The sequence below is a fragment of the Ranitomeya variabilis genome, chromosome 7 (assembly GCF_051348905.1).
Source record: "Ranitomeya variabilis isolate aRanVar5 chromosome 7, aRanVar5.hap1, whole genome shotgun sequence".
NCBI classification, from domain to species: Eukaryota; Metazoa; Chordata; class Amphibia; order Anura; family Dendrobatidae; genus Ranitomeya; species Ranitomeya variabilis.
The window spans coordinates 220,469,187-220,495,398 of record NC_135238.1 but is presented as its reverse complement, the minus strand read 5'-3'; the positions used below and the strand labels follow the sequence as shown (position 1 = coordinate 220,495,398).

The window sequence follows — 26,212 nt, the reverse complement described above, 5'->3', positions numbered from 1 at the left end:
GCAGCTATCGGTGATCCGACAGATGCTACTGTGCAGGCGGTGCCATCTTTAAGGAGGCTTTCTTTTTTTCTCCCACAGGGTGGTGCCGCCAGTGCTTGTGTAGCATTTATTGGTGATCGCCGATAGCTGCTACTGTGGACGTGCCGGTGGCGCCATCTTGGAGGAGAAATTTTTTTTTATGAATTTGTTATAGCACCAAAGATATACGGTATATCTATGTACTGCATAAGCCAGTAGATATTTTTTATAACCCCAATTAAAGAGAACCTGTCACCCCCCCCCAAACTAATGCTGCATTCTAACAAGGTGGCTCTTTTAGTTCTTGTTCCTGGCACTGCTGCGATAATTGCTTTTGAAATTTGTCCCTCATACCTGTGAAATTGTCCGGGGGGCGGATCTTTCCCCCTAATCTAGACGCCTCACATCCGTCACACATGGCCACTGAGCGCCGGGCGCCGCCTCCTCTTCCTTCAGTAGCGTCCCTGGCGCCTGCGCTGTAAGTTCGAAGCGCAGCGCAACTGCGCATGCCCGAAAAACAAAAAAATAACAGCGCAGGCACTGGGGACGCTACTGAAAGAACAGGAGGTGGCGTCCGGCACGCAGAGGCCCTGAGTGAAGGCTGTGAGGCGTCTGGATTAGGGGGAAAGACCCGCCCCCGGATGATTTCACAGGTATGAGGGACAAATTTCAAAAGCGATTATCGCAGCAGTGCCAGGGACCCGAACTAAAAGAGCCACCTTGTCAGAATGCAGCATTAGTGCTGCACAAGGTGGTTCTTTTAGTTACAAACCCCTGAGGGGGTGACAGGTTCCCTTTAACTGAATTATATGCACATTTTACATGTGGATCATGCTGCAGCGCCGCCGCCTGCCTGCTGAATGTGATTTTTTCGATTTATAGAATATTCATTATTTTGGAAACAAAATGTGGTCCTTATTAATTTCTATATGGCACAGTCGGGACAATATTACTTTTGAAGGGCCACTATCATTTTCGAGGGCTCTATATCTGACACAGAGTCGGTGTAGCACTTTTTGGGGGTGATTATAGTAAAGACACAATTTCTGAAGTATTGGGGTCCCTTTTTCACAGCGCAGGGGCAGGCAGGATGGGGAGAGCTATGGATGTGCTGGAAATGTGAGAAGTTACAGTAAATGTGTCTTTCTTATAATCTCTGCAGATGAGTCCTGGCTGGAAGAAGTCGTCATGTCGGTCTGGGCCAGATGGAAAAGACGGGAAAAGTGAAGGCAGCCAATCAGACAGGACATCAGCTGTGAGTCACGATCTATAACACCACTTGGTTGGCAGGTACGGTATAAACCTCTATACACTCCCTGACAGAAGTTATGTCGCTTATCCATGTTATGTAAATAAAAGCTTATAACCTGATGTTAAATTCATCCATTGGTTGTATAAATTATTCTTTTGAAAGCTGAAATCCTCCAAAATGTGGTTCAGTGTTGTGAATTCTGCTCTTGGGCTCCCTCCGGTGGTTGTTGGTGGTAGTGCAGTTGTCTTGGGGTTGTAATCCGGGCAGGTGTTTCTGCTGATTGCAGCTCTATTAGTTATTTAGGTGTGCAGGATCCATGAGTCCATGCCAGTTGTCCATTGTACTTGGGGGGATTGCATCTCTCTCTGGTTCCTCATGCTCTGCTGCCAATTCAGCTAAGATAAGTGTCAGGATTCTCAATGGCGAGAGAACATAGCCCAGCATATATGAGAACTAGCTCTTGGAAGATGGAAACTATACTGACCATGAACTAAACCTGCCGCACAACTAGAAGTGGCCGGGTAGCATGCCTACGTTTTTTTATCCCTAGATGCCCAGCGCCAGCCGGAGAACTACCTAATCCTAGCAGAGGAAAAGACAGTCCTGGCTCACCTCTAGAGAAATTTTCCCAAAAGGCAGACAGAGGCCCCCACATATATTGGCGGTGATTTTAGATGAAATGACAAACGTAGTATGAAAATAGGTTTAGCAAAAATCGAGGTCCGCTTACTAGATAGCAAGAAGACAGAAAGGGCACTTTCATGGTCAGCAGAAAACCCTATCAAAACACCATCCAGAAATTACTTTAAGACTCTAGCATTAACTCATAACACCAGAGTGGCAATTTCCGCTCACAAGAGCTTTCCAGACACAGTAACGAAACAGCAGCTGTGAACAGGAACAAAATGCAAAAACACACAAGGACAAAAGTCCAACTTAGCTGGGAGTTGTCTAGTAGCAGGAACATGCACAGAAAGGCTTCTGATTACATTGTTGACCGGCATGAAACTGACAGAGGAGCAAGGTTATATAGCGACTCCCACATCCTGATAGGAGCAGGTGAACAGAGGGGATGATGCACACAAGTACAATTCCACAAGTGGCCACCGGGGGAGCCCAGAATCCAATTTCACAACAGTACCCCGCCCTCAAGGAGGGGGCACCGAACCCTCACCAGAACCACCAGGGCGATCAGGATGAGCCCTATGAAAGGCACGGACAAGATCGGAGGCATGAACATCAGAGGCAGTGACCCAAGAATTATCCTCCTGACCGTATCCCTTCCATTTGACCAGATACTGGAGTTTCCGTCTGGAAACACGAGAGTCCAAGATCTTTTCCACAACGTACTCCAACTCACCCTCAACCAACACCGGAGCAGGAGGCTCAATGGAAGGCACAGCCGGTACCTCATACCTGCGCAACAATGACCGATGAAAAACATTATGAATCGAAAAGGATGCAGGGAGGTCCAAACGGAAGGACACAGGGTTAAGAATCTCCAATATCTTGTACGGGCCGATGAACCGAGGCTTAAACTTAGGAGAAGAAACCCTCATAGGGACAAAACGAGAAGACAACCACACCAAGTCCCCAACACAAAGCCGAGGACCAACACGACGACGGCGGTTGGCAAAAAGCTGAGTCTTCTCCTGGGACAACTTCAAATTGTCCACCACCTGCCCCCAAATCTGATGCAACCTCTCCACCACAGCATCCACTCCAGGACAATCCGAAGATTCCACTTGACCGGAGGAAAATCGAGGATGAAACCCCGAATTACAGAAAAACGGGGACACCAAGGTGGCAGAGCTGGCCCGATTATTGAGGGCGAACTCCGCCAAAGGCAAAAAAGCAACCCAATCATCCTGATCCGCAGACACAAAACACCTCAAATATGTCTCCAAGGTCTGATTAGTCCGCTCGGTCTGGCCATTAGTCTGAGGATGGAAAGCAGACGAAAAAGACAAATCTATGCCCATCCTAGCACAGAATGCCCGCCAAAATCTAGACACGAATTGGGTCCCTCTGTCAGAAACGATATTCTCCGGAATACCATGCAAACGAACAACATTTTGAAAAAACAGAGGAACCAACTCGGAAGAAGAAGGCAACTTAGGCAAGGGAACCAGATGGACCATCTTAGAGAAACGGTCACACACCACCCAGATGACAGACATCTTATGAGAAACAGGCAGATCCGAAATAAAATCCATCGAGATGTGCGTCCAAGGCCTCTTCGGGATAGGCAAGGGTAACAACAATCCACTAGCCCGAGAACAACAAGGCTTGGCCCGAGCACAAACGTCACAAGACTGCACAAAGCCTCGCACATCTCGTGACAGGGAAGGCCACCAGAAGGACCTTGCCACCAAATCCCTGGTACCAAAGATTCCAGGATGACCTGCCAACGCAGAAGAATGAACCTCAGAGATGACTCTACTGGTCCAATCATCCGGAACAAACAGTCTACCAGGTGGGCAACGATCAGGTCTATCCGCCTGAAACTCCTGCAAGGCCCGCCGCAGGTCTGGAGAAACGGCAGACAATATCACTCCATCTTTAAGGATACCTGTGGGCTCAGAATTACCAGGGGAGTCAGGCTCAAAACTCCTAGAAAGGGCATCCGCCTTAACATTCTTAGAACCCGGTAGGTAAGACACCACAAAATTAAACCGAGAGAAAAACAACGACCAGCGCGCCTGTCTAGGATTCAGGCGCCTGGCAGACTCAAGGTAAATTAAATTTTTGTGGTCAGTCAATACCACCACCTGATGTCTGGCCCCCTCAAGCCAGTGACGCCACTCCTCAAAAGCCCACTTCATGGCCAAAAGCTCCCGATTCCCAATATCATAATTCCGCTCGGCGGGCGAAAATTTACGGGAAAAAAAAGCACAAGGTCTCATCACGGAGCAGTCGGAACTTCTCTGCGACAACACCGCCCCAGCTCCGATTTCAGAAGCGTCGACCTCAACCTGAAAAGGAAGAGCAACATCAGGCTGACGCAACACTGGGGCGGAAGAAAAGCGGCGCTTGAGCTCCCGAAAGGCCTCCACAGCATCAGGGGACCAATCAGCAACATCAGCACCCTTCTTAGTCAAATCAGTCAATGGTTTTACAACATCAGAAAAACCAGCAATAAATCGACGATAAAAGTTAGCAAAGCCCAAAAATTTCTGAAGACTCTTAAGAGAAGAGGGTTGCGTCCAATCACCAATAGCCTGAACCTTGACAGGATCCATCTCGATGGAAGAGGGGGAAAAAATGTATCCCAAGAAGGAAATCTTTTGAACCCCAAAAACACACTTAGAACCCTTCACACACAAGGAATTAGACCGCAAAACCTGAAAAACCCTCCTGACCTGCTGGACATGAGAGTCCCAGTCATCCGAAAAAATCAGAATATCATCCAGATACACAATCATAAATTTGTCCAAATAATCGCGGAAAATGTCATGCATTAAGGACTGGAAGACTGAAGGGGCATTTGAAAGACCAAAAGGCATCACCAAATACTCAAAATGGCCCTCGGGCGTATTAAATGCGGTTTTCCACTCATCCCCCTGCTTGATTCGCACCAAATTATACGCCCCACGGAGATCAATCTTAGAGAACCACTTGGCCCCATTTATACGAGCAAACAAATCAGTAAGCAGTGGTAACGGATATTGATATTTAACCGTGATTTTATTCAAAAGTCGATAATCAATACACGGCCTCAAAGAGCCGTCTTTCTTAGACACAAAGAAAAAACCGGCTCCTAAGGGAGATGACGAAGGACGAATATGTCCCTTTTCCAAGGACTCCTTTATATATTCTCGCATAGCCGCGTGTTCAGGCACAGACAGATTAAATAAACGACCCTTAGGGTATTTACTACCCGGGATCAAGTCTATGGCACAATCGCACTCCCGGTGCGGAGGTAGTGAACCAACCTTGGGTTCTTCAAAAACGTCACGAAAGTCAGACAAGAATTCAGGAATCTCAGAGGGAATAGATGATGAAATGGAAACCAAAGGTACGTCCCCATGAGTTCCTTTACATCCCCAGCTTAACACAGACATAGCTCTCCAGTCGAGGACTGGGTTATGAGATTGCAGCCATGGCAATCCCAGCACCAAAACATCATGTAGATTATACAGCACCAGAAAGCGAATAACCTCCTGGTGATCCGGATTAACACGCATAGTCACTTGTGTCCAGTATTGTGGTTTATTACTAGCCAATGGGGTGGAGTCAATCCCTTTCAGAGGTATCGGAGCCTCCAATGGCTCCAAATCATACCCACAGCGTTTGGCAAAGGACCAATCCATAAGACTCAAAGCAGCGCCAGAGTCGACATAGGCGTCCGCGGTAATAGATGACAAAGAACAAATCAGGGTCACAGATAGAATAAACTTAGACTGTAAAGTGCTAATTGAAACAGACTTGTCAGGCTTCTTAGTACGCTTAAAGCATGCTGATATAACATGAGTTGAATCACCACAATAGAAGCACAACCCATTTTTTCGTCTAAAATTCTGCCGCTCGCTTCTGGACAGAATTCTATCACATTGCATATTTTCTGGCGTTTTCTCAGTAGACACCGCCAAATGGTGCACAGGTTTGCGCTCCCGCAGACGCCTATCGATCTGAATAGCCATCGTCATGGACTCATTCAGACTCGCAGGCACAGGGAACCCCACCATAACATCCTTAATGGCATCAGAGAGACCTTCTCTGAAAATCGCCGCCAGGGTGCACTCATTCCACTGAGTAAGCACAGACCATTTGCGGAATTTTTGGCAGTATATTTCAGCTTCATCTTGCCCCTGAGACAAGGACATCAAGGCCTTTTCCGCCTGAAGCTCTAAATGAGGTTCCTCATAAAGCAACCCCAAGGCCAGAAAAAACGCATCCACATTGAGCAACGCAGGATCCCCTGGTGCCAATGCAAAAGCCCAGTCTTGAGGGTCGCCCCGGAGCAAGGAAATTACAATCCTGACCTGCTGTGCAGGGTCTCCGGCAGAGCGAGACTTCAGGGACAAAAACAATTTGCAATTATTTTTAAAATTTTGAAAGTGAGATCTATTCCCCGAGAAGAATTCAGGCAAAGGAATTCTAGGCTCAGACATAGGTGCATGAACAACAAAATCTTGCAAATTTTGTACCTTTGTGGCGAGATTATTCAAACCTGTAGCTACACTCTGAAGATCCATTTGAAACAGGTGAACACAGAGCCATTCAAGGATAAGAAGGAGAGAAAGAGAGGAAGGCTGCAGTATAGGCAGACTAGCAAGTGATTCAATTAAGAGCACACTCAGAACTAGAGGGAAAAAAAAAAAAAAAAAATTGTAGCAGACTTCTTTTTTCTCTCCTTTCTCAGCCAGTAATTTAACCCTTTTTTTTTGGCCGGTCAAACTGTCAGGATTCTCAATGGCGAGAGAACATAGCCCAGCATATATGAGAACTAGCTCTTGGAAGATGGAAACTATACTGACCATGAACTAAACCTGCCGCACAACTAGAAGTGGCCGGGTAGCATGCCTACGTTTTTTTATCCCTAGATGCCCAGCGCCAGCCGGAGAACTACCTAATCCTAGCAGAGGAAAAGACAGTCCTGGCTCACCTCTAGAGAAATTTTCCCAAAAGGCAGACAGAGGCCCCCACATATATTGGCGGTGATTTTAGATGAAATGACAAACGTAGTATGAAAATAGGTTTAGCAAAAATCGAGGTCCGCTTACTAGATAGCAAGAAGACAGAAAGGGCACTTTCATGGTCAGCAGAAAACCCTATCAAAACACCATCCAGAAATTACTTTAAGACTCTAGCATTAACTCATAACACCAGAGTGGCAATTTCCGCTCACAAGAGCTTTCCAGACACAGTAACGAAACAGCAGCTGTGAACAGGAACAAAATGCAAAAACACACAAGGACAAAAGTCCAACTTAGCTGGGAGTTGTCTAGTAGCAGGAACATGCACAGAAAGGCTTCTGATTACATTGTTGACCGGCATGAAACTGACAGAGGAGCAAGGTTATATAGCGACTCCCACATCCTGATAGGAGCAGGTGAACAGAGGGGATGATGCACACAAGTACAATTCCACAAGTGGCCACCGGGGGAGCCCAGAATCCAATTTCACAACAGATAAGTGTCTGGTGTTTTGTCTCTGTGCACACATACAGTGTGCTTTGCAATTCAGTGCAATTCATTGTTTTTGTCCAGCTTAGACTTTGTTTGGATTTTTCAGTCATGCTGGATTCTCAGGAGATGCAGATATACTTTCTATGTCTTTAGTTAGATGCAGAATATTTGTATTATCTGCTGTGGATATTTTTAGGATTTTAATACTGACCGCTTAGAATTCTGTCCTATCCTTTTCTATTTAGCTAGAAGTGCCTCTTTTGCTAAATCCTGTTTTTCTGCCTGCGTGTGTTTTTCCTCTTATACTCACAGTCAATATTTGTGGGGGGCTGCCTATCCTTTGGGGTTCTGCTCTGAGGCAAGATAGAATTCCCATTTCCATCTATAGGGGTATTTAGTCCTCCGGCTGTGTCGAGGTGTCTAGGACGTGTTAGGTACATTCCACGGCTACTTCTAGTTGCGGTGTTAGTTTGAGGGTTTGTGGTCAGTACAGGTACCACCTACTCCTGAGAAAGTCTCTCATGCGGCTCCAAGGTCACCGGATCATAACAGTACAACTGGCCAACAATGAGTTAAATGCATCTCAGAAGAAGGGAAGAAAGAGCCATTTTTTTTTCTGTAGCCTGCTTTGTCTTTTCTTCCTTCTTTTCCTCTGGGTGACTGAGGAGTCTTGTGCTAGCATGGATGTTCAGGGATTGGTTTCTCGTATAGACCAGCTTGCTGCTAAGGTACAGGGTATTTCTGATTATATTGTTCAGACTCCGCTTTTAGAACCTAGGATTCCTACTCCTGATTTGTTTTTTGGGGACAGGTCCAAATTTTTGAGTTTTAAAAACAATTGTAAACTGTTTTTTGCTCTGAAGCCTCGTTCCTCTGGTGATCCCATTCAGCAGGTTAAAATTGTCATCTCCCTGCTGCGTGGCGACCCTCAGGATTGGGTATTTTCCCTGGAATCTGGGAATCCGGCCTTGCTTAATGTAGATGCCTTTTTTCAGGCTCTAGGATTATTATATGATGAACCAAATTCTGTGGATCAAGCGGAGAAGACCTTGTTGGCCCTGTCTCAGGGTCAAGAAGCGGCAGAATTGTATTGTCAGAAATTTAGAAAATGGTCTGTGCTGACTAAATGGAATGAGGATGCTTTGGCGGCAATTTTCAGAAAGGGTCTTTCTGAATCTGTTAAAGATGTTATGGTGGGGTTTCCCACGCCTGTTGGTCTGAGTGATTCTATGTCTCGGGCCATTCAGATCGATCGGCGCTTGCGGGAGCGCAGAACTGTGCGCGCTGTGGCGTTGTCCTCAGAGCAGATGCCTGAGCCTATGCAGTGTGATAGGATTCTGTCTAGAACGGAACAACAAGGATTCAGATGTCAGAATAGGTTGTGTTTTTATTGTGGCGATGCTTCTCATGTCATTTCAGTCTGCCCAAAGCGTACAAAGAGAATCGCTAGTTCAGTTACCATCGGAACTGTACAACCTAAATTTCTGTTATCTGTGACCTTGATCTGCTCATTGTCGTCATTTTCTGTCATAGCGTTTGTGGATTCAGGCGCCGCTTTGAACTTAATGGACTTTGAATTTGCCAGGCGTTGTGGTTTCCCCTTGCAGTCTTTGCAGAACCCTATTCCTTTAAGGGGCATTGATGCTACACCTTTGGCTAAAAATAAACCCGTTTTGGACACAGGTGACCATGTGCATGGCGCCAGCCCATCAGGAAGATTGTCGTTTTCTGGTGTTGCATAATTTGCATGATGCTATTGTGCTGGGTTTTCCATGGTTGCAGATACATAATCCTGTGTTGGATTGGAAGTCTATGTCTGTGACTAGTTGGGGTTGTCAGGGGGTTCATAATGACGTTCCTGTGATGTCAATCTCCTCTTCCTCCTCTTCTGAAGTTCCAGAGTTTTTGTCTGATTTTCAGGATGTATTCGATGAGCCCAAGTCCAGTTCCCTTCCACCGCATAGGGACTGTGATTGTGCTATTGACTTGATTCCAGGCTGTAAGTTTCCTAAGGGCCGACTTTTCAACCTGTCTGTGCCGGAACATACCGCCATGCGGAGTTATGTTAAGGAGTCTTTGGAGAAAGGGCATATTTGGCCATCTTCTTCACCGTTGGGAGTGGGATTTTTTTTTGTTGCTAAGAAGGATGGCTCCTTGAGACCCTGTATTGATTATCGCCTCTTGAATAAGATCACGGTCAAGTTTCAATACCCTTTACCTTTGCTTTCCGATTTGTTTGCCAGGATTAAGGGGGCTAGTTGGTTTACTAAGATTGACCTTTGGGGGGCATATAATCTTGTTCGTATTAAGCAGGGTGACGAATGGAAAACTGCGTTTAATACGCCCGAAGGCCATTTTGAATACCTTGTGATGCCATTCGGGCTCTCTAATGCTCCATCTGTTTTTCAGTCCTTCATGCATGATATCTTCCGGAATTATCTGGATAAATTCATGATTGTATATTTGGATGACATCTTAATTTTTTCCGATGATTGGGAGTCTCATGTGAAACAGGTCAGGATGGTATTTCAGATCCTTCGTGATAATACTTTGTTTGTGAAGGGGTCTAAGTGTCTCTTTGGAGTGCAGAAGGTTTCTTTTTTGGGCTTTATTTTTTCTCCCTCATCTATAGAGATGGATCCGGTTAAGGTTCAGGCCATTCATGATTGAATTCAACCCACATCCGTGAAGAGCCTTCAGAAATTTTTGGGCTTTGCTAATTTTTATCGCCGTTTCATTGCTAGCTTCTCCAGTGTGGTTAAACCCCTGACCGATTTGACGAAGAAAGGCGCTGATGTAACGAATTGGTCCCCTGTGGCTGTCTCTGCCTTTCAGGAGCTTAAACGCCGATTTACTTCTGCCCCGGTGTTGCGTCAGCCAGATGTTTCTCTTCCGTTTCAGGTTGAGGTTGACGCTTCTGAGATTGGGGCAGGGGCCGTTTTGTCTCAGAGGAATTCTGATGGTTCCTTGATGAAACCGTGTGCCTTCTTTTCCCGTAAGTTTTCGCCTGCTGAACGCAATTATGATGTCGGCAATCAGGAGTTGTTGGCTATGAAGTGGGCGTTTGAGGAATGGCGACATTGGCTTGAGGGAGCCAAGCACCGTATTGTGGTCTTGACCGATCATAAAAATCTGATTTACCTCGAATCTGCCAAGCGGCTGAATCCTAGACAGGCTCGATGGTCCCTGTTTTTCTCCAGTTTTGATTTTGTGGTCTCGTATCTTCCGGGTTCTAAGAATGTTAAGGCTGATGCCCTCTCTAGGAGTTTTTTTGCCTGATTCTCCTGAGGTATTTGAGCCGGTCGGCATTCTGAAGGAAGGGGTGGTCCTTTCTGCCATTTCCCCTGATTTGCGACGGGTTCTGCAGGAATTTCAGGCTGACAAACCTGACCGCTGTCCTGTGGGGAAACTGTTTGTTCCTGATAGATGGACTAGTAGAGTGATTTCTGAGGTTCACTGTTCTGTGTTGGCTGGTCATCCTGGTATTTTTGGTACCTGAGATTTGGTTGGTAGGTCCTTTTGGTGGCCTTCTTTGTCGCGTGATGTGCGTTCTTTTGTGCAGTCCTGTGGGACTTGTGCGCGGGCCAAGCCTTGTTGTTCCCGTGCTAGTGGGTTGCTTTTGCCTTTGCCGGTCCCTGAGAGGCCCTGGACGCATATTTCTATGGATTTTATTTCAGATCTTCCGGTTTCCCAGAGGATGTCGGTTATCTGGGTGGTTTGTGACCGGTTTTCTAAGATGGTTCATTTGGTGCCTTTGCCTAAATTACCTTCCTCTTCTGATTTGGTTCCGTTGTTTTTTCAGCATGTGGTTCGTTTGCATGGTATTCCAGAGAATATTGTGTCCGACAGAGGTTCCCAGTTTGTTTCTAGGTTTTGGCGGGCCTTTTGTGCTAGGCTGGGCATTGATTTGTCTTTTCCTTCCGCATTTCATCCTCAGACAAATGGCCAGACCGAGCGAACTAATCAGACTTTGGAAACTTATTTGAGATGCTTTGTGTCTGCTGATCAGGATGATTGGGTGGCTTTCTTGCCATTGGCCGAGTTTGCCCTTAATAATCGGGCTAGTTCGGCTACCTTGGTTTCGCCCTTCGTTTGTAATTTTGGTTTTCATCCTTGTTTTTCTTCGGGGCAAGTTGAACATTCTGATTGTCCTGGTGTGGATTCTGTGGTTGACAGGTTGCAGCAGATTTGGGCTCATGTGGTGGACAATTTGGTGTTGTCTCAGGAAGAGGCTCAGCGTTTTGCTAACCGTCGTCGGTGTGTTGGTTCCCGGCTTCGGGTTGGGGATTTGGTCTGGTTGTCTTCCCATCATGTTCCTATGAAGGTTTCTTCCCCTAAGTTTAAGCCTCGGTTTATTGGTCCTTATAGGATTTCTGAGATTATCAATCCGTTGTCTTTTCGTTTGGCCCTTCCGGCCTCTTTTGCCATCCATAATGTTTTCCATAGATCTTTATTGCGGAAATATGTGGTGCCCGTTGTTCCCACGGTTGATCCTCCTGCTCCTGTGTTGGTTGATGGGGAGTTGGAGTAGGTGGTTGAGAAGATTTTGGATTCTCGTTTTTCGAGGCAGAGGCTTCAGTACCTTGTCAAATGGAAGGGTTATGGTCAGGAGGATAATTCTTGGGTTTTTGCCTCTTATGTCCATGCTGCTGATTTGGTCCGTGCCTTTCATCTGGCTCGTCCTGATGGGCCTGGGGGCTCTGGTGAGGGTTCGGTGACCCCTCTTCAAGGGGACGGTACTGTTGTGAATTCTGCTCTTGGGCTCCCTCCGGTGGTTGTTGGGGGTAGTGCAGTTGTCTTGGGGTTGTAATCCGGGCAGGTGTTTCTGCTGATTGCAGCTCTATTAGGTATTTAGGTGTGCAGGATCCATGAGTCCATGCCAGTTGTCCATTGTACTTGGAGGGATTGCATCTCTCTCTGGCTCCTCATACCCTGCTGCCAATTCAGCTAAGATAAGTGTCTGGTTTTTTGTCTCTGTGCACACATGCAGTGTGCTTTGCAATTCAGTGCAATTCATTGTGTTTTTGTCCAGCTTAGACTTTGTTTGGATTTTTCAGTCATGCTGGATTCTCAGGAGATGCAGATATACTTTCTATGTCTTTAGTTAGATGCAGAATATTTGTATTATCTGCTGTGGATATTTTTAGGATTTTAATCCTGACCGCTTAGAATTCTGTCCTATCCTTTTCTATTTAGCTAGAAGTGCCTCTTTTGCTAAATCCTGTTTTTCTGCCTGCATGTGTTTTTCCTCTTATACTCACAGTCAATATTTGTGGGGGGCTGCCTATCCTTTGGGGTTCTGCTCTGAGGTAAGATAGAATTCCCATTTCCATCTATAGGGGTATTTAGTCCTCCGGCTGTGTCGAGGTGTCTAGGACGTGTTAGGTACATCCCACGGCTACTTCTAGTTGCGGTGTTAGTTTAGGGTTTGCGGTCAGTACAGGTACCACCTACTCCTGAGAAAGTCTCTCATGCGGCTCCAAGGTCACCGGATCATAACAGTTTAGGTTAAGAAAATAAATTGACATCAATGCAGAAATATTGATCAGTTAATGGACACAGAATGGTCAGATTTTGCCAAGACAAACATTTGGTCGCCCACAGAAAGTAATGTGATATTCAAACAAAGAATTAACTTAAAATACAAATATATGTTGCATTACATTGGTGAATGGAGTTGTGGTGCTATTAGAGTCATATTTAATATTTTGTGTGACTTCCATGAGCTTGAAGGACTGCATCCATGCGGTTCAACAATGATTCATACAATTTATTAATGAAGTCATCAGGAATAGCAAAGAATGCAGTCTTACATGCCTCCCAGAGTTCATCTAGATTCTTTGGTTTTGTCTTCCAAGCTTCCTCTTTCATCCTACCCCAAGCATGCTCCATGATGTTCATGTCTGGTGACGGGGCTGGCCAGTCCTTGAGCACCTTGATCTTTTTTGCCTGGAGGAACTTTGTTGTAGAGATGGATGTATGAGATGGAGCACCATCCTGCCGCAGAATTTGACCCCTTTCATGATTTGGAATATAAGAGGTAGCTAATACTTCTTGATATTTTAGGCTATTGATATTGCCTTTCACCTTGCAAATGTTTCGCACACCCCCATACTGAATGTAACCTCAGACCATGATCTTTCCACCACCAAATTTAACTGTTTTCTGGGTGTATTTTGGATCTATACGGGCTCCAGTAGGTCTCCTGCAGTATATGCGGCGGCTGTGGTGAAATTCTACTGAAGATTCATCAGAGAAATCCACCTTCTGCCACTTTTCCAGAGTCCATCTGTTTACCAGGCTGTGGGACTTTGCAAATGCCACACGGTTTTTTATTTGCCTTTTGTTAAGTGCTGGCTTCCAGGCACTGATTCGACCATGGAGGCCATTTCGAGACAGAATTGTACAAACTGTTCTAGTTGACACAAGGACTTGAGGTGACCAGGCCTGTTGGAGCTCTGCTGCAGTGGAAGAGGGGCTTGCTTTTGATTTTCTAACCAACAAACGTTCCTCCCGAGCAGTTGTCTTGCGGGATCTGCCGGACCTGGGCTTGTCAAACACATCTCCAGTCTCTTCAAATCTTTTTTTAATTCTTTGTACTTGACGCTGAGACACATTAAAGGTACCAGCCACCTCTGCAGTGGATCTGGTCTTCAGCCTCTTGATAATCCAGGCTTTGGTCGCAGGGTGGATTTTTGGCATGTTGTCAGAGCTCAAGTTGCAGTTCAAGTGAAGATCTGGGGTGCTGGGTTTCTTTTTATACACACACTAATTAACCGATCATGTACTGAGCACAGGTGAGGATGTAAACTAGGATTGGGTGCATTATATGACCAGGTGACAAAACTTTTGTCTTGCCAAAATCTGACCATTCTGTGTCCATTAACTGAGCAATATTTCTGCATTGATGCCAATTTATTTTCTTAAACTAAACCACATTTCGGAGGGTTTCAGCTTTCAAAAGAATAATTTATACAACCAATGGAGGAATTTAACGTCAGGTTATAAGCTTTTATTTACATAACATGGATGTTATGTCTCCCTTACTGCAGACCCCTCTACTCTCTATAAACATAATTTCCAACCTCTCTTAGATAACATACAAGCGCTTCTCAAATCATATGACCTGCCATACATTTCGTGGATTGGTAGAATATACATACATTTTACCATATGAGCATGATACCCATACCTCTCCCAAAGTCCTTTTTCTTAATGGCGAATAGAATAATTACTGGTTTTGTATGGAAGGGCAGGAGAGCCAGACTTCCCTTTAAAGTTATCTCCCTTCCGAAAAAGAAAGGTGGCCTTGGACTTCCTAATCTCAAGATTTATTACCAAGCAATCCACTTAGCTCGTTGGATAAATTTGACTAAACTTAGAACTGACCTTGGAAATTCTAACCTTGAACTCATATTACTAAGAAAAGAGGCGGAGATATATCTCTGGACCTCCGCTACTTCCCCCGAAGGGCACATTAGAGATTATAACCAATAACACCTTGGCTATGAGAAGAGCGCTTATTCCAAATAAATGGCCACATTGCCTTTTCCTAGATAACATTCCTTTGAAGATTATACCCTGGCTCATGGAGCCAAAATACATAGACGCATTTGACCTATGGAATTCTTTGCCGGTTCTCCCAATTTCGCATTTGCTTTCCAACCAGATTAAATGATAGATAACTGGCCTCAAGATGCCAAAAAGCGACCCAGAGACTTCATGCAAACACACCATGTACAACATATTATCTCAAAATTTAAGTTGGACATACAACATAATTCAGACTGGCTATGGTTGGAGTTTCTTGTTAGACTCAATCCCATACCTCCTAAATTAATATCCAAATTATATTCTTGCCTAATTTCCCCCAAAACTCAATTTAAACGCTTGTACATATCCTCATGGGAATCTGAATTACACATATTTCTTTCATATAAGGAGACGGAGCAAGTTTTGGGACACTCACACGGTTTCTCAAGATGCGTCCTGTTACAAGAAAATGGCTTTAAAATTCTCTCCAGATGGTATAGAACTCTTGAATCACTCTATCATCTAGGCCTGTCTGACAGTCCTCTATGCTGGAGATGTATGAAATCTAAGGGCTCTTTAGCGCATATTCTTTGGTCCTGCCCAATTATCACTAAATTCTGGAACAATATCTTTGACTATCTCCGTCGTATAGGATTAATAAAACGGAATCTAACCCCTCAAGAAGTCCTACTGTCCCTCCCCACGAATTCGTACAACCCTAAAAAACACGACTTGCTTCCTCTTCTGATAGCCGCAGCTAAACATTTGATATCCATCTTTTTAATAGTGGTTTAATTAGTAATTTGGTGACAGTTTGATACCATTTAGTCACTATGTAGTGATAGATGTACAGTGGGCCCATATGCTATTCTTGCACAGGGGTCCTCTGTGTCTGTGCCCGCCACTGTATGGTAAGATTATGTATTCACTATGTAGCGGTATTAAGTAGCGGAGTATGGGAAGACATTTACTTTGTGTCTTGGGCCCCCGATGACCATGACGAGTTATCTCTTCTCCACTATTTCGTTCCCTTTATGGTGCAATCGATACTGATATGAGGCCGGGGAGGGAATCTACTCTGATCGCATCAGAGGGAATCCTCATCAAGTGATTAAGACCAAATTCACATGAGTGCGAAACCCGGCTCAGATTGCGGTCACTGGCCCGGCCGGCGAGTCTCCATACCTAACCATGCAAAACTCCTAGTAAATGATTTACACAATGGGGCCTATCCGAATCTCTGGGGGGCGACCGCCACTCTTAATTGTATCAGCGGGCATAAGACTGTAGGAATTTGTGATGTGGTCTCTGGGTAATTTCCCTGGTCACGGGGCACACATTGCTGTGTGCACTGGTCACAGTCATGATGGAGCAGGAAGGGGCCGTCCCCAAACTGTTCCCCCAAAATTAGAGGAGCTAATTGTCTACAGTGTGTGTTGTAGCATCGCCCTTCATCCGACTGCCAGGTAATGAAATGTGATTGGCGACTCTAGATCACCTGTTTCCACTGCTCCAAAGTGCTTTATACCACTCCATCCGACACTTGGCATTGTGCTTGGTGATCTTAGGCTTCTTAGTGTGCATCTGCTTTACCATTATAGTCCATAATAATCCAAGTCTTCAAGCCCCCAATTAATGGAGTACATACTAGTCAAGAATCCAGACTTTGACGCAATCTGTTCCGCAAAGAGGACACAGGTGGAGAAAGCCGCACAGAGGACACAGGTGGAGAAAGCCGCACAGAGGACACAGGTAGAGAAAGCCGCACAGAGGACACAGGTGGAGAAAGCCGCACAGAGGACACAGGTGGAGAAAGCCGCACAGAGGACACAGGTGGAGAAAGCCGCACAGAGGACACAGGTGGAGAAAGCCGCACAGCAGACACAGGTGGAGAAAGCCGCACAGAGGACGCAGGTGGAGAAAGCCGCACAGAGGACACAGGTGGAGAAAGCAGCACAGAGGACACAGGTGGAGAAAGCCGCACAGAGGACACAGGTAGAGAAAGCCGCACAGCAGACACAGGTGGAGAAAGCCGCACAGAGGACGCAGGTGGAGAAAGCCGCACAGAGGACGCAGGTGGAGAAAGCCGCACAGAGGACACAGGTGGAGAAAGCCGCACAGAGGACACAGGTGGAGAAAGCCGCACAGAGGACACAGGTGGAAAAAAGCCGCACAGAGGACGCAGACATCCCTAACACAGGTGGAGAAAGCCGCACAGAGGACACAGGTGGAGAAAGACGCACAGAGGACACAGGTGGAGAAAGCCGCACAGAGGACACAGGTGGAGAAAGCCGCACAGAGGACGCAGGTGGAGAAAGCCGCACAGAGGACGCAGGTGGAGAAAGCCGCACAGAGGACACAGGTGGAGAAAGCCGCACAGAGGACACAGGTGGAGAAAGCCGCACAGAGGACACAGGTGGAGAAAGCCGCACAGAGGACACAGGTGGAGAAAGCCGCACAGAGGACACAGGTGGAGAAAGCCGCACAGAGGACGCAGGTGGAGAAAGCCGCACAGAGGACACAGGTGGAGAAAGCCGCACAGCAGACACAGGTGGAGAAAGCCGCACAGAGGACACAGGTGGAGAAAGCCGCACAGAGGACACAGGTGGAGAAAGCCGCACAGAGGACGCAGGTGGAGAAAGCCGCACAGAGGACGCAGGTGGAGAAAGCCGCACAGAGGACACAGGTGGAGAAAGCCGCACAGAGGACACAGGTGGAGAAAGCCGCACAGAGGACACAGGTGGAAAAAAGCCGCACAGAGGACGCAGACATCCCTAACACAGGTGGAGAAAGCCGCACAGAGGACACAGGTGGAGAAAGACGCACAGAGGACACAGGTGGAGAAAGCCGCACAGAGGACACAGGTGGAGAAAGCCGCACAGAGGACGCAGGTGGAGAAAGCCGCACAGAGGACGCAGGTGGAGAAAGCCGCACAGAGGACACAGGTGGAGAAAGCCGCACAGAGGACACAGGTGGAGAAAGACGCACAGAGGACACAGGTGGAGAAAGCCGCACAGAGGACACAGGTGGAGAAAGCCGCACAGAGGACACAGGTGGAGAAAGCCGCACAGAGGACGCAGGTGGAGAAAGCCGCACAGAGGACACAGGTGGAGAAAGCCGCACAGCAGACACAGGTGGAGAAAGCCGCACAGAGGACACAGGTGGAGAAAGCCGCACAGAGGACACAGGTGGAGAAAGCCGCACAGAGGACACAGGTGGAGAAAGCCGCACAGAGGACGCAGGTGGAGAAAGCCGCACAGAGGACACAGGTGGAGAAAGCCGCACAGAGGACACAGGTGGAGAAAGCCGAACAGAGGACACAGGTGGAAAAAAGCCGCACAGAGGACGCAGGTGGAGAAAGCCGCACAGAGGACGCAGGTGGAGAAAGCCGCACAGAGGACACAGGTGGAGAAAGCCGCACAGCAGACACAGGTGGAGAAAGCCGCACAGAGGACACAGGTGGAGAAAGCCGCACAGAGGACACAGGTGGAGAAAGCCGCACAGAGGACGCAGGTGGAGAAAGCCGCACAGAGGACACAGGTGGAGAAAGCCGCACAGAGGACACAGGTGGAGAAAGCCGCACAGAGGACACAGGTGGAGAAAGCCGCACAGCAGACACAGGTGGAGAAAGCCGCACAGAGGACACAGGTGGAGAAAGCCGCACAGAGGACGCAGGTGGAGAAAGCCGCACAGAGGACACAGGTAGAGAAAGCCGCACAGAGGACACAGGTGGAGAAAGCCGCACAGCAGACACAGGTGGAGAAAGCCGCACAGCAGACACAGGTGGAGAAAGCCGCACAGAGGACACAGGTGGAGAAAGCCGCACAGAGGACACAGGTGGAGAAAGCCGCACAGAGGACACAGGTGGAGAAAGCCGCACAGCAGACACAGGTGGAGAAAGCGGCACAGAGGACACAGGTGGAGAAAGCCGCACAGAGGACACAGGTGGAGAAAGCCGCACAGCAGACACAGGTGGAGAAAGCGGCACAGAGGACACAGGTGGAGAAAGCCGCACAGAGGACACAGGTGGAGAAAGCGGCACAGAGGACACAGGTGGAGAAAGCCGCACAGAGGACACAGGTGGAGAAAGCCGCACAGCAGACACAGGTGGAGAAAGCCGCACAGAGGACGCAGGTGGAGAAAGCCGCACAGAGGACACAGGTGGAGAAAGCCGCACAGAGGACACAGGTGGAGAAAGCCGCACAGAGGACGCAGGTGGAGAAAGCCGCACAGAGGACACAGGTGGAGAAAGCCGCACAGAGGACACAGGTGGAGAAAGCCGCACAGCAGACACAGGTGGAGAAAGCGGCACAGAGGACACAGGTGGAGAAAGCCGCACAGAGGACACAGGTGGAGAAAGCCGCACAGCAGACACAGGTGGAGAAAGCGGCACAGAGGACACAGGTGGAGAAAGCCGCACAGAGGACACAGGTGGAGAAAGCGGCACAGAGGACACAGGTGGAGAAAGCCGCACAGAGGACACAGGTGGAGAAAGCCGCACAGCAGACACAGGTGGAGAAAGCGGCACAGAGGACACAGGTGGAGAAAGCCGCACAGAGGACACAGGTGGAGAAAGCCGCACAGAGGACGCAGGTGGAGAAAGCCGCACAGAGGACACAGGTGGAGAAAGCGGCACAGAGGACACAGGTGGAGAAAGCCGCACAGAGGACACAGGTGGAGAAAGCGGCACAGAGGACACAGGTGGAGAAAGCCGCACAGAGGACACAGGTGGAGAAAGCCGCACAGCAGACACAGGTGGAGAAAGCCGCACAGCAGACACAGGTGGAGAAAGCGGCACAGAGGACACAGGTGGAGAAATCCGCACAGAGGACACAGGTGGAGAAAGCCGCACAGAGGACACAGGTGGAGAAAGCCGCACAGCAGACACAGGTGGAGAAAGCCGCACAGCAGACACAGGTGGAGAAAGCGGCACAGAGGACACAGGTGGAGAAAGCCGCACAGAGGACGCACATTGCAGAGGTCTAGAGCAAAGGAACAGTTTTACTAATTCAGCAGCCTCTGGTGCCCTCTAGTGGTCAAAACTTTAATCCGTTTTTAAAGGTAAACTCCAGTCATATTCCTTCTTCTTTGTACATTTGTAAATTAAATCTTTGAGTTGCAATGAGAGTAAATTATATAATTACCCTAAGTAACTCACCCGCACCTCAGACACTTGTAAATTGACAGAATGCATTAAACATTTTAGAAATCATATTTTAATCAGCAGTAAATCACAGACAAAATGAGAAAGTGCAGCATGGGAATATAGAAACCCCTGATCCAGTGAGCGACCCCTAATGGCGGCTGCAGTCACTCACAGTTTTAACATTTCACTTTCTGGCTGTGTGAAGTGAAGCATTCTGCCGGCACGATCTATTAAGGCAGTCTATTGGAAAGTTTTCTTGCACTCCCTCTGCCGGCACTATTTTTGGGCGCTCTCTGCCGGCACTACTTTTGGGAGCTCTCTGCTGGCACTATTTTTGGGCGCTCTCTGTGGGCACTATTTTTGGGCGCTCTCTGCTGGCACTATTTTTGGGCGCTCTCTGCTGGCACTATTTTTGGGAGCTCTCTGCCGGCACTACTTTTGGGAGCTCTCTGCCGGCACTATTTTTGGGCGCTCTCTGCCGGCACTATTTTTGGGCGCTCTCTGCCGGCACTATTTTTGGGCGCTCTCTGCTGGCACTATTTTTGGGCGCTCTCTGCTGGCACTATTTTTGGGCGCTCTCTGTCGGCACTATTTTTGGGCGCTCTCTGCCGGCACTATTTTTGGGCGCTCTCTGACGGCACTATTTTTGGGCACTCTCTGCTCATATTGTTTATCAAGGGGCTCTCTAACGACACTGTTTATCGGAGGACTCTGTTGGCATGGTTTATGGGGAGGCGCACTGCTGGCACTGCTATTGGGATGACTAAGGGCATCATTAATTACGGCACAGTGGATCTGATTATTTGGCACTGGCCTGTATTTTTTGATGGGTTTTACATTCCGCACGCCATCTCATATGTTCTTTGTGTAAGCTTAGATATATCGTCAATCTATGATCGGCAGTGATCCAGTCTCTGGGCTCTGCTCCAATCCTGAGAATGAAGAGGCCATTGCCCTGATGTGTTTGTATATGCTCTATACATGTGTGTGTACATCTATCCATGGTATTATTGGTGTGCACAGTGTATGGCAGTATTAGGGTACATTTGCGTTGTCCACTGGAGATAGACACATATCGCATAGGCTTCGACTGCGACGTGAATGCAACTTGTCTGCGATTTGTCTGGTTTTTTTTTACAGTAAAATTGCAGATTTAAAATAGTCGCGTGACAGCAATTTGCAGAGAAAATGTGGAAATGTTTTTGGTCGCTCTACTTGTCTCAGGATTGCGGTCCCGTGGATGTATATAAAAGGGGCACATATTGAATTGACCCCATGACAACATCTTCCGGTGTTCTGACTTATGTACTCGCTGATATGACTAACTTCTTGTATTTTAAATTATTTACATAAAAAATTTTTTTTTATAATATTCAATAAAGGAACATTGTGGATTGTTTCTTTTTTTCCTTTTGTTGCTGCCAATTTTATTCCATATCTACCTCAAAGTGCGCCACTTTAGTCTTATGTGAAAAGGCAAGGCATTCCACCTCGCCTCCGCCATTACTCTGTTTCTGAAAATGAATCTGCGCTAGATCCTGAATGTCGTCTTCACTGTCCTTCTGGTTTCTTATCTCTGCCAGCAGCACCGTTTTACGGCAAAAGCCAGAATATACCTGAAAAAAACAACAATGAAATAATATATTATCACATAAGGTACAGAAACTCTCATTCTAGTAACCCCAGACAGCCTTTATCTCCTTCATAGTGCAGGCTCGGCTCCTGAGCCCGCTCCATACACCGACACAACAATGACTTTTATGTATGACACCGGTTGCAAAGACTTTGAGCCTGATTGATAATTTGCATTTTTTTTCTTTTTTGTTAATTTTCTGGTATTGTTTCACATTTTTTGCACCAAATTCTTCAGAATTGCATACGTCGTACATGAATTTGGCCCAAAGTCAAAAATACTGGATATTCTTGTCTTTACCCTTTCTTGTGCCTTCATAACATGAAAAATCGCATGTTCCATTAAAATTTCAGGCCGGCATAAAATCACTACAGGGGTGTAGGGAGAGGGAGTACACTGGGAAATCCATGTCAACAGAGAAGCTCTTCTTCCTGCTCTGTCGACAGGGTTGACATCATGCTGATTGACAGCCAGCTCCCTGCTGCCTTACTGCAGGGAGCCAGCTATCAATCAACATAACATTGTCATTCAAGTTCCATCCAAAGAGCAGAAGGGAAGAGAAGCAGCTGCTCTGTCGACATAATGCTGTGGAAGCCACAGAATTAACGGCAAGAGTGATCTGTGACCGACCAGTGCCGGCAGTAATCTGCGCCAGGCACAACACGTAGGTACAGTAATTATTTTCTCCTGTTAGCAACTACCTGCCTGTTAGTTCTTCAGCACATAGTAAAAATAATAGTCATGACTAACCCCTTTAAGAATCCCGGGAAAAAATAGACATAAACTATGATAAGGTAATTGTGCCCAAAATTTGGGTAGGCTATAAAAAACGACTTACTAACAAAAAAGTTATTAATTGAGGGAAAACCAAAAATAGCTTACAAAGAGAAGAATATCCCCCATAAAATGGAATACTTTATTGAATATTACACTAAAAAATATACATATAGCCCTTATCTAATAAATCAGTGCAATGGGGCAATAAACCCCAATATATAAACACACGCCCTATACTGAAAATATACCAGAGATAAACATCATAAAAATGTCCTATTCAAGTGATATAACATAGGTGGTACAATATATACCTAAAGGGTGTCAGGATATATGTGCACTACTCCTAACAATAAGGCAATAATTAATATGCAACCCTATGGTATCTCCCTACCTAGGTGCGGGGGTTGGCACCCTAAGAAAATACGAGAATGGCGCCCCCGCTCGTACGGCGGCTATCCCTGGTCTCCTAACAATTCCCTATAAGGGATAGAATGAGAAACAGAAGGCCAGTGGGCTGTATTAACTTGTCAAAATATGTGATACCATTAACACAGTATATTAGGCCCGCATTCTGCAATGTGCTGTAAGATAGGGATAGAGGTAGAAGTTAAATATCACTCATTAACGGAAAAATGATATCTAATAAACAATGAACATATACGATATACTCAGCATTATAAAGGACTAATACCATGAAGTATATTAATGCCATAAAAAGCAATAATCACAACGAGCCCCCACCACATAAGGCTGGATATGGACAAATTAATGCAATCAGCTCAGTAGAAAACGCAGTAAGTGATGGAAATACATATAAATAAAGATTGTAGTATACTCATCTGCTGCAAAAAACAACCCAGCCGAGCGTCCATCCAGCAATAGTGGCTCATATAGTGAATCAGGGCAAACCAATCAGGGCAGCCCTATCTTTGTTTGTATCTACATATATCGTTTACTGCCATGTTGATATCCTAACTCTCCTGATGAACCCATGGTTATGGGGGAAACGCGTCGAGAGGTTTTTTACGGAGCTGGTTTGCCCTGATTCACTATATGAGCCACTATTGCTGGATGGACGCTCGGCTGGGTTGTTTTTTGCAGCAGATGAGTATACTACAATCTTTATTTATATGTATTTCCATCACTTACTGCGTTTTCTACTGAGCTGATTGCATTAATTTGTCCATATCCAGCCTTATGTGGTGGGGGCTCGTTGTGATTATTGCTTTTTATGGCATTAATATACTTCATGGTATTAGTCCTTTATAATGCTGAGTATATCGTATATGTTCATTGTTTATTAGATATCATTTTTCCGTTAATGAGTGATATTTAACTTCTACCTCTATCCCTATCTTACAGCACATTGCAGAATGCGGGCCTAATATACTGTGTTAATGGTATCACATATTTTGACAAGTTAATACAGCCCACTGGCCTTCTGTTTCTCATTCTATCCCTTATAGGGAATTGTTAGGAGACCAGGGATAGCCGCCGTACGAGCGGGGGCGCCATTCTCGTATTTTCTTAGGGTGCCAACCCCCGCACCTAGGTAGGGAGATACCATAGGGTTGCATATTAATTATTGCCTTATTGTTAGGAGTAGTGCACATATATCCTGACACCCTTTAGGTATATATTGTACCACCTATGTTATATCACTTGAATAGGACATTTTTATGATGTTTATCTCTGGTATATTTTCAGTATAGGGCGTGTGTTTATATATTGGGGTTTATTGCCCCATTGCACTGATTTATTAGATAAGGGCTATATGTATATTTTTTAGTGTAATATTCAATAAAGTATTCCCTAGGCTATAAAAAACACCATGTACTCCATAAGGTCAGAATCTTACCTGTAGCTTGTTCAGTTCTATTTTAATTACTGGCGATATTCCAATTTTATACTCGGCGCCTCCAGCTGTTAACAGATGCTGATTTGTCTTTAAGACACGATGAGCCACTGCAAAAAACATATACATAGGTCATGAGAAAAGGGGGTACTACTCCTAAAGCACCAAGTACCATAAATTCTTAACCCTCTACCAAACAAGGTGTATCCATGAGATTCATAAAACCACATTGATATTTGAGTTTGTGCTGAGACTTCCCGCTGGGATAGGGGAGAGAGAGCTGCTTCACACACAGAGGCAGGCTCCGTACATTAATGTGAGTTTCGCTAATTTTGTTGTTTTTTTTCTGGGGGCACTGGTGTTGTGTTTCTCTATTAAAAATTGATGTACATAGTTTTTTCATTCACAATGAACACCCAGACCAAACACTCACCTCCATCCTCCTTATAAGTAATGCAGGCGGTATTGTTATTCCGGTTGTGTTCCACCGACTCTATTTCACCACCTCCTACATTAGATTTGTAGAAGGTGAGCTCCAGCTTATCCTTCAGGGTCTCCTCAGTGAGGTTCGTCGGGAGATTAAAAACGTGTACTTTTGTGTTGGAGATGGTCATGTTGACCTATGAAATAGAAGAATTAGGAGGTCAATCCAGATCTATCCATTTGTGAGTCATAACTTCAGCCTCATTCAGACGTCCACGAATCACGTACATGTTCTATTCCTGATTTTCAGGGATGGAATGAGTATCCATTATAATTTATGGTGCTATTCACATGTATTTTTTTGCGGACCTTGTGAACATACAAAAACCCCACAGACATGTCCATTTTTTTATTGGAGTCACGGATGAAAAGGCCAATATTAGTCTATGAATCTGTGAAAATCACGACAGCACAAAGATGGCATCAGTGTGGAGTCCGCGTGATGTCCGTAATTTATACTCTATGTCATTTATTTACCCATACTTGAACATCATTGATGAAACACTCACATTTGGATCCAAAATACTAATTATTAATATTATTTAATTTTAGAACACCATTGATTCCATGGGGCTGTACATGAGAAGGGGTTACATACAGAATACAAATATAAAACATAGTCAACAAACTAACAATGACAGACTGGTACAAAAAGGAGAGGGTTCTGCCCTGCTAACAGTCTACAGGATAATGGTGAAAGAGACAGCAGGTTGGGAGGTTGCAAAAGCTCCGGTGGTAGTGAGGTGGCAGAGGGGTCATTGCAGGCTGTAAGCCTTCCTGAAGAGGTGGGTTATCAAGATTAGTCTGAAGGTTTTGATTGTGGCAGATAGTCGGATGTGTTGAGGCACATAATTCCAGAGAATGGGGGACACTCAGGAGAAGTCTTGGAGACGATTGGATGAGCAATGTATGAGTGTCGAGGAGAAAAAGAGGTCTTGGGAGGACCGGATGTTGCGTCTTGGAAGGTATTAGGAGATTAGTTCGGAGATATATGGAGGAGACCGATTATAGGCGGCTTTGTAGGTCAGTGTTAGTAGTTTGAATTGGATACCTTGGGGAATTAGGAGCCAGTGAAGGGATTTGCAGAGGGGAGAAGCAGAGGAGTAGCGTGGAGAGAAGTGGATTAGTTCAGCAGCAGAGTTAAGGATGGACTGGAGAGGTGCGAGCGTGTTAGCAGGGAGACCACAGAGGAGGATATTGCAGTAGTCGAGGTGGGAGATGATGAGGGCATGTACTAACATTTTAGGAGATTCAGGGTTGTGGAAAAGATGGATTCTGAAAATATTTTTCAGTTGAAGGTGGCAGGAGGTGGTAAGAGCTTGAATGTGCCGTTTGAATGACAAGACACAGTCGAGGGTAACTCCAAGGCAGCAGAATTCTGGTA

General features: G+C 46.1%; 1 protein-coding gene across 2 annotated transcripts in view; it reads right to left on the bottom strand.

Moving 5' to 3' along the window:
* Nucleotides 1-19,968: 19,968 nt before the first annotated feature.
* NMI (N-myc and STAT interactor) overlaps nt 19,969-26,212 on the bottom strand; it is a 67,657-nt gene continuing 61,413 nt past the window's right edge. Inside the window, exons 7-9 of one of the 2 annotated variants that reach the window (XM_077272983.1) lie at nt 24,779-24,965; nt 24,349-24,455; nt 19,969-21,696 (exon numbers count right to left, since the gene is read on the bottom strand). In XM_077272983.1, the coding sequence (XP_077129098.1) occupies nt 21,508-21,696; nt 24,349-24,455; nt 24,779-24,965 (483 nt within the window). In that variant the 3' untranslated portion in view covers nt 19,969-21,507. The remainder of the gene's footprint in view (nt 21,697-24,348; nt 24,456-24,778; nt 24,966-26,212) is intronic. The other variant, XM_077272984.1, reaches the window with a different exon arrangement.